The sequence below is a fragment of the Anneissia japonica genome, unplaced genomic scaffold (assembly GCF_011630105.1).
Source record: "Anneissia japonica isolate Jap-2015-1 unplaced genomic scaffold, ASM1163010v1 scaffold3782_len1007564_cov172, whole genome shotgun sequence".
In the NCBI taxonomy this organism is placed as follows: Eukaryota; Metazoa; Echinodermata; class Crinoidea; order Comatulida; family Comatulidae; genus Anneissia; species Anneissia japonica.
The window spans coordinates 938243-948357 of NW_022716546.1; the positions used below are offsets into that span (position 1 = coordinate 938243).

The 10115-nt window shown below is 32.7% G+C and overlaps 1 protein-coding gene across 1 annotated transcript in view; it reads left to right on the forward strand.

Moving 5' to 3' along the window:
• LOC117109724 (ras and EF-hand domain-containing protein-like) overlaps nt 1-10115 on the forward strand; it is a 29040-nt gene that overhangs the window by 6924 nt on the left and 12001 nt on the right. Inside the window, exons 3-4 of the mRNA XM_033252112.1 lie at nt 3186-3360; nt 3858-4027. Of these exons, the coding sequence (XP_033108003.1) occupies nt 3186-3360; nt 3858-4027 (345 nt within the window). The remainder of the gene's footprint in view (nt 1-3185; nt 3361-3857; nt 4028-10115) is intronic.

The window sequence follows — 10115 nt, forward strand, 5'->3', positions numbered from 1 at the left end:
TATATATATATATTAAATATAAAAAAAATATATTTACAGTATATATATATAAATGTATATATATATAAATATATATATGATGAGACTGTATTTGCAATAAAATAAATGTAATGAGTGGCAAAAACGTAGCTACTGATACAATTACCGTAAAATGTTTTTGAAATATATAAATGCACTAATGAAAAATAACTTTTTGTTAGCTTTGGGGCTTTTTCTGCTGTTTAATCATTTAATAATTATTGCTAAATGTTATTATAACCATTATATTAAATCATTATCATTACATGTAATATTATATTAACACTTTGGCCTGTCATAATGACCTGTATACTATTATTTATATGCAAGTTCAAAATACGGGTTAATGTATATATATATATACATATATATATATATATATATATATATATATTTCTATGGAGGCTTATTACACTTTCATTTATAGACCTATTAACATATACATTTATCAGAATCGTTTATCTCCCATACAGTACAAATAGAAACGTCGTCATGATTACATATTGACATTGTGGCTTATACAATATTTTTTGTCTTATCACTAAAGTAGTATACTCACATGCTTATACTTTAAAACCATTAACATTTTATATTATATATATCATTATTATATTTTATATAAATATTATATCATTTTAATAACACTTTTAAGGGACTGAATCTGATAACGGTCAGATGTAAGTGTATTTTTAAATATATTGTAGGGGAGACTGGGGTCAATTGAAACACGGGGCAAATGTAACAAATGACTAATCGCTGGTAGGAGTTCGCCAGCAATTCGAGTTCAGCACTGCGCATGCGCTTATCATGTTTCATGTATCGTGTATCGCTAGCTAATAATAAAAGGATGAAATTTTACAGCCAAAAAACGATGTTTTGACCAGGTAAGTAAGGTTTTGTGGTTATTTAATATTTTAGATTGTATGTATAGGAACTTGTGCTACCGGGAAGTACTTTACATGATGAAAACAGTGTATATTTAGGCTTGTGTTGTGGTGAATGTTTTAATGCCGGTAACTTGTGAACAATATCCAAAAGGCCGATAATGATACCTGGCTAGGTCGGGGGAAAATGTAACAGAGTGTTACAATTGCCCCTCGAGAATTAAAAAAACAATATTTTAATTCATTTCAGAATGTTCACCACAGGCAGCGGTCTACAGACCGTTGAAAGGAATTGTTCAAGCTAGAGCATTATTTGGCCCATGAGGAGTGCACATCATTTGAATCTTTCTTTGTATGTCAAAATTGTGAATCTCAATAGACATCATACAGTGGATCAAAATCAGTTGATTTGTATTTCAATACATAAAGTCTAGTGCATGGACAACTTTTAGTGGACTTACTTTTGCTTATGAATATGATACAGTATAAAATATTTGATATGATTGGGACCTAATTAAATTTTGTAATAATATAGGCCTATAATGAATACACAAGGCATTGTCGAATTTACAATTATCGTTTCTGAGGTGATATTAAACTGTTGTATGGTTGGTAAATTGTTTAAAAAAATCAAACTTATACTATAATACAATATAATAGATAGACCTCCATAAGAAACTTATGTCTAAATTAATCTCTCGTGTGACAAACATTGTTAAATATAGGTTTGCATGTTAAATAAATTTCAATCAACATATACATTCAAATTGTTAAAAAGAAGATGTATGGTGTGTAATTATTAGTGTGTTACAATTGCCCCTTACCTTTGTTACATTTGCCCCTTACCGCGGGTCAAATGTAACATATGACGTCACATATTTAATTGTGAATAGCCTAAAAATATAATTTTCTATTAAACTCAAACCCTGTAGGATTTTATACTGTGACATATATCTTTCATTTTGAACAGGTTTAAACACTCAATTAACCTTAACAAAGGTGGTAGGACCAATTTTCCAAAAAGTGTTACAATTGCATGACCCCGGTCTCCCCTACATTGGGCACAGTATACACATCTAGATGTGTATAAGAGACAGATATAAGATTGTGAATAAATATCGGTCCGATCCTGTTGAAAGGAACGATAGACGGCAGCCTGCGTATATCAACGCAATCAACAGACGTGATTAGGCATTGATGTTAGTTTGAACATCTCGAAAAATTAGCGTCCTAATTATAGACTCTTCTGCTGTGTTTACCTTGCAGCACTCATTCATTAGAGCCTCTTGAATTATCTCCTCGTACGTTATTACAAGTCGCATGTGAAGTTGCCATATGCTACAGAATTTATTAAATATTTACTTAACTAAAGTACTCAAAATGTATCAGTATGTGTATTTATAGCATTCAATAACCTATTCTTTACTTGTTTGAAGTTTATTCTGTATTTTTCATCTGTCAGGCTACCTGCCAATTCTATTTATGAATCACTTTGCTATGCAAACCTTCAAACAATATTTATGAATTGATTTGACAATATTTTTATTATCGGTATTCATTATAAATTGGCGATCACGGATGGGGAAACAAGTTTAAGGATAGTTGTACAAGTTTCCTGTCAAAAAAAAATAGTCCCACGTAAAAAAAAAATGGTAAACTTTCAAGGGTCGCGTATATGAGTCATGCACCGAAGCACATTTAATCAAGAACGGCGAGCTGTTGATAATTACATTTTTATATACAAATGGTCGACTATATTATGTTTTAGTTTAAGTCTTTCTTGTGAGGGAGACATATAACATCGGGAGAATTTTTTTTTCTTTACCGGTACGTACTACAGTACTGTACTTTGGTTGAACTTTGTGTATTACAACTCAACTCAATATACACAAACTCATATAAGCTAGATCACATCGTAGGCCTATCCGAACGGAAATTCGGACCGCGTTTCCCAAGCACTGCGCCAGCGGCCCTATTCTTAAAGCCGGGCACTCACTGCCTGTAAAACGCAACGTCACGTCAAATCTGCTGATTGCCTGTGCCATTCTGACATGAACGGACCGTAATAAAAAAAAAAACAATCTGTTGCGCGGGCGTCGTCACGTTGCGTTCTTCATAAAAACGCATTGGCCCACGACCATCGCGCGCAATGGGTGACTGGCTTTGCCTGATCGATTCGTTAGACCTTCCGATCCGGAAATTCAGATTGGGTTTGAAAATGTACCTTTATTGTGTACGATTAAGCTCAGATTTATGATACTTACGAAATGCTTCTCTTTGTAGGACTGATTGTGCTATGGCAATCATAAACCCTAGCCCTGAATCCATTCAGCAATTGTTTGAGGCTTGCGATCTGAATGGCAGCGGATTCATTGAGAAGTCTGAGCTTTCCAGTGTCTGCAGTGAGCTCAGTCAGGATGAACTGCAGAAGGTCTTCCATGAATTGGACAGAGATCAGGTAAAGCAAAATCATGATTACGATAACGATAATGATGGTGATAAGAATCATAACAATAACAACCATTACTAATAATGATAATATAGATGATAATAACGATAATAAAACATTAGTGATGACGGTTATGGTGGTGATGATGACGATAATGAGAAGGATGATGATAATGATGGTGATGATGATAATGATAACAATAACACCAGTCTATTAATTATAATTTTTACAACACAGCACCTATCCAGTTTTTTTGGTTATCAACAATACTATAATAATTACATATTTTTAATAATTTTATTTTTAAAAAGTATTCTGGGGTAGCTTTATTCAAAGACTAGTAAATGTAGACATAAAACTACGTTGTAGTACGATGGTAATAGGAAATCTATCTGTTCATTGTCATGCACCATTTACCAAAACATATACAAAATTAAATACAATTATGAAAATCTCCTTTCACAATAGAGTCGAATTACAAATTAGTTTGTGTACATTTTGTGTAGGACGGTCGGATCAGCATTACCGATTTTTCTGAGGGCTTCCAAAGCGTCAGCGACACGTTACTTGCGGTAAGCAGACGACGCAGGCGGCGTATGGCCAATCAGCACCTGAATAGCGAAGAATTTGACGAGTTCATTGGAAAACTCGCCAGCGACTTTGAACATCTCAGTTGGTAAGCAGTTAATATACTGTACACTAATCTGTTACTAATCAATGAACTCGTCTAATCTGTTATCAATTTGTAAACTGAAAACCTGTTGCTGCGTGGGCGTTTACAAGCTGCTGACGCGTCAGCGGTAACCATGCGCTACAAAATCACGTGTGTAAAACACGTTACCATGTGATTTTTTCATACTTATGTAGAGCTTTTTCCTCCATTGGTAGGCAAAAATGTGTTCTTTATAGACATTCTCCTAAACGGGTACGCCTATTTTTGCAGTAGGCCTAACGTTTAAAACAAATACTTACATTTGTCACAATTTTGCCTCAGATAATCGATTTACATTACGATACCGTCTTTGTTTCTCTGTAAAAGGATATCTCAGAAACGTGGGCATAATGATCTCATAATTATATATTCCTAACAATTATTGTCAGTATATTAATTAATATTTATATAATATTCAAATCCTGGACCTTACTGAACGCACAGCTGTTCCCACTTATTCTTAAACTGATAATAACATCGAACAGGTGAAAAATAATACGTATACTGTTTAATTAATATACGTGTGCCAGTGTGCAGATATATTCGAATGAAAAATTCAAGATTGAAATTTTTATCTTGAATTCGCTGTTTGTTGAAGATTTGAACTCAAGCTACTTGACATACCGAACTTATGTTGTCGTCTGTTGGTGCGGATGTTCTAGTTACTGCCCTACACCCCCGCACATGTTCTATGAACTCGTTACGATGACAGTATTTACAATGTTTCGTAACATTGTGTGGTTTCTTTGGGACTCGTCATTCAAAAGGTCCTGCCGAAAAATCATGGAAGGTTGATTGGTATGGCAGGCAGGACAGCATTTGGTGCTTATGTTCATGAAACATTTATAACGGGTAGTAAGGTTTTGTTGAAACACGAGGAGAGTGGACCACGGTAAGATTAAATTGTTACTGATATTATAGTTCTGGCCATGGCCACCACAACATCGAACTTGGGACTTCGATCTACTCCGTGCTAACAACCGTTGCTTTTATTTGAGTCAGGCCGTGACGAAAAATGACAGTAGTTACCGTGTTGTTTAGAATACGAACATAGCATATGTTTTTTTTTATATTTTATTTTTGAAAAGATGAACGAATATTTGGTTTGGTATCTCTACTACGTTGAAGTCTTGTTAGCTTATTAGAAAGGGTTAACCAAAAGTTTGTAAATTTGAGTTAAGTAACGTAAAGAAGTTAAATTTTAAATATATTCCAGCTTAGAATTATTGTTCGGTAATGCCTACAGATTTTTTCTAACAAAAAATAATAAAAATTATTGTTCGGTAATGCCTACAGATTTTTTCTAACAAAAAATAATAAAAATCTGAAACAGTTCAAATGCTTTCATAACCTAGCCCAGAATAATTCCCTCCAATCGTCCTTCTCTTTGCCATTCTAGGCAACTTCGTTCCTGTACTTTGTTGCACCCGCTTTGAAACATCATTTCTCCCATATTCTCGTACCCTATGCCCTGTCTATTGACCTTGCCACATTTACCCCTTCTATAAAGCAATTTCTCAATATATAGGTCAATATCATCTCATCTTATACAGACATAACATTAACGTAAGCATACCTCTCTTATAAATAGCTGTGAATATTTTTTTAGTATTGGTTTGTATTGCATTGTATGTTAATCGATAAATTAATTTGAATTGAAAAAAAATATATATCTTTGAAACACGTGGCCCAACAGATTATTTAAAGAAAATGGTATACATATGAAATTAAGGTTAATGAACACAAAATTAGTTATAATCTTAGTGGCGCCCTCTAGAGTTTCGCATTTAAAACTACAGTTTCATTCGCTAGGCAGTGTAATTTCACTGTTCCCTGGCTAGACAAACGTAATTAAAATGTTATTTTGTTGACTGAACTTACATTTAATCATATGTAGGCGATTCTCTACTGTCGTGACATATTTTCAAATGTGCGCTAACGCGATTTAGTTGGAAAGTCAGTAGGTTTATCAATATCTCATCATATGGTTAAATTTACTTAGGTTGCTGTAATAGTACATGTACATATACACTATCTAAAAGACCAATGTCTCATAAACTTTGACTGGTATGACTTAATCCAACAAAATTTTTAAATATACACATGAAATTCAAAGATTAAAAACAATGAATTAACACCAAGTTCTTATATATTTTTTTCGCAACGGTATGATACGAAATTTATTGTTGACACTACTCAAAATCTCATCAATTTGGTTGAACGTATATAGTTTAGCGTCTATTTCTAATCACTATACCATAGTACTTTTTATTATCACCATTTGGCCTAAGAACTCAACATAAGGCCTATTTTAAGACTGTAACTAGTTCCACTATTTGTAGACCAGATTAAAATAATTATTTTATAACGCTACAAAATTTAAGTTATATTATTCGTTATAGCCAACGCAACACAAAACCGTTTAATACGCACCCGTGGCCAAAGTGTCGGACTTCTATGAGTGTATTATAGCCCACCCTTCTATTTTTTTTATTACGATTTGAACATACACAAATACAGGTATCAATATATACAGTTAAATATAACCCTTTACTTAAAATAAGATCTTCTTCAGTGATAAGAAAAGTTATGCTGCAAATGTAAACATCAGCTTTAGCTTGTGATTGGCAAAGCTTCCAGACGTACTGTTTATACTCGTAACATAACGTACACTTATCTTGAAATTTATAGGTATCTCTACTCAGCCATATAAGGTGTAATTTAATTAGATGTTGAATTCTATGAAACGTAAAGGAACCAGCATCTTTTTAATTACCTATTTTTACAAAAACGTAGCACATACGGTAGTTAACGCGGTTTAATTAGGAACAGATTTATTTTGACAGCTTTGTTTTTTAAATGTACCGAAGCGGCTCTTCATTGAAGCCACGAATAATATGCCAAACGTCGTCAAACTTGCTGCAAGCAAGAACCATAACAACCATGTGTCTAATAGAAATGACGTCATTCTATATTACCTAAGTATTAATAATGGTAATTACTTTTATATTAACGCAATTTTGAAACCGTATGATTTACAAGCAGACATAGTGGATCTATATAGTTTCCATGTAATTGTATGCCAATTTGATTAATTTACTTAGTAAAGAATTACTCAAGTTAAATGATCTTTGGTTGGATACAGCTATCTGTGTTTTGTATTTTTTTTTGTTTACTATTAAATGAAATGTGAAGGGTATATCACATAATTCTTTAAATTTATGACAGGCATCTTTTATTTTCATTTTGTAATATATTCCTGTCAGTGTTTCCAAGCAATCCTTTTCTCTTCCTACTTTCTTCTTCTTTTCGCGTATGCCTTGTAAATCACAATATCGATTTACAATTACAGGTATAATGTTGATATAGGTCTTAAATTGAAAGTGGTCTTTAATCGATTGAGTCTTTAATTAGAGGGAGACCAGGACCTAATAAAACATATTTTATCAATTTCATCATATTCATTTTTTGCCCTTTTTTTTCTAAAATTGTTGTTTTCGACTTTTGCCTAAAGTGAAGTTTACTGCTGTCAGATTTAATTTAAGTCCAACGCTTTTTTTTTCTTTTGGCGTAAAATGTTTTATGCCCATAGACATGCTGTTCCTATATAATTATGGTCATGATGTGATCATAGCCATATTTAGGCAGGTCAAATAAAAGTGGACAAGGCTTTTAAGTACGGTATTTAGTGTTTAACAATTTTTTAAATATTTTTTATAAGAAAAATAATGTAGAAAAGTAAATAAGAATATTTAACACAACCAAATTTTAGTCGTCGATTGTTGAAACAATAACAATGTTACCCACATTGGTTCAGGTTATAGCGCCCCTAACATTTGAAAGGAAGGGAAATCTCGCAATAACCACGTATATTTTCACTTTATGTTTGTATTTCTGCTAACGATAACATATTGAAATTCCAAATCAAAATCTAGAATTAAAATATAACAAAAGCAAATGTTTCGATAGCTCCTGCTATCCTTATCAACCTTAAATATGCTTCTTATGACTTATAAACTACTTATACATATGACTTATAAACTACTTATACTTACATGAATATTACATATATATATATACTATATATATATATATACTATATATATATATATATATACATAATATTTCATTAATTGATTGAACACGACAACTTTTTGTGCTTGTGTAAAATAATTTCCAAATCTATATTTTTCTAAATAAACAAGGTAATAAAATTATATTCATAGATATACGTAGGTGTATTATTTCAGAAAATTTAAATACGGAGAATTAGAAAATACAACAGATTAAACAAGGCAAGTGAACATGAAAAAAACCCCGAATAATTAAATATTTGGTAACTGAAATTAGTGTAAATAGTTTTCCATAATACAACCTCATGACGTAAATACGCATGAATTATTATGAGGGTAGAGTGTTCCAGTAATATCATCACCACGCACCATACCACCTGTTGACAGAGCACACTATTGTTATGATAAACGATACAGAAAGCCCCCTAGATAATTTTTATATCATGCACAATACATAGTCCTATGAAGGATGACTGCTGACCTCGACTTTATCGATTTTGTCAGCTAAGCTAGGGAGTACGATGCACCGTTTGGTAACTTGACCATTATATCTGACAGACTGACTGTGAATAGAAATCAGGATCCACGGTTGTACGGATTATAATACTATAAAACAAAACTCGCGCGAAGTTTTTGTTACTGTAACATATGGATCAAAATTCACGCCAGGAAATGTATTAGTTACGTTCTCACATTCAGAGAAACGGACGGATCGTTGCTTTAATCATAGGCCTACATTTCGTGGAAAGAAAAATCTCGTTGAAATTTCTGGATTATCAGCAGTAATGTAGCGTGTTTGGGCTTATGTTTAGATTTGAGATTTGATTTTTTTTCTTTTGGAATATTTTAATGGTTATAAGCAGTTCCTATGGCTGTGTTTGACTATGGATGAGGAGAAGCTGCAGCATTTGTTCCTAGCCTGTGATTTAAACGGTAGTGGCTACATTGAGTTTGAGGATCTAGAGGAATTATGCGGCGATCTAGCAATAACAAAGCAGGAATTAAACGAGGTTTTTACCGAATTAGACAAAAATAACGATGGGAAAATAAGTGCTATTGAATTCCAAGACGGATTTCAAAGAGTCGAATCACTCTTCTCTCGAAAAAGGACTAATAACAATACCAAAGCACCCGGCTTTTCAGAGTTCACAGGCTCAGCTAAAGGATCATGGGAAGGGTTTATAGCTACCTTAGGGTCGTCTGTACATCTTATACCAAGGTAAGCAAAAGTGGGCCTATATCATAATAAATAATGATAATGATAATTAAATTCATATTCTAGAATTTATAAATTAATTTTATTTTTTATTACGATAATATATAAACAGACTATATTTGTGTATTCATGCGTAATAAATGACGGTTTAACTGGCTTAGTGATCACTATTCAAGTTGTTCTTAAGATTCGATGAAGCATGCTTTGGCCCTACATGTTTGATATTCAGTAAAATCATATATCAACGATTTTATCTACTGTCCTACTTATTCCTACACGCGTATTTTAGTTCGTCTCAGTAAAGCTTGCATCATGCCCGCAATTATCTTACCATACGCACGGGTGGGTAAATATACTGTAAATTCAACCATCAAAAGTGTCCACACGAAACACAAAAAATATTTACTTAAAGTATTTCAAAATCACTAAGAGCTAGATGTTTGACGATAATTTATCAATTGAGATATATATTTTTTCTCTTCTATCTCTCATGTTCAAAAGAGTGCAATGGCGTTTGTGATACGAGATAACCTTTATAATGATTGAAATATCAATTCCACCGTTATCATTTAGCATGATATAGTTTAATAAATTCTGCTGACTAGCCGTGTGTGCCTATATCATCAAATAGGCATACGTTTACACCAAATGTATTAATGCATATTATATAGTCCCACATATTAGAGCTCCTGAATAGCCTATAAATTTTATATATACAGGCCAAAGTTGTACATACCTACTGTATATATATATATATATATAT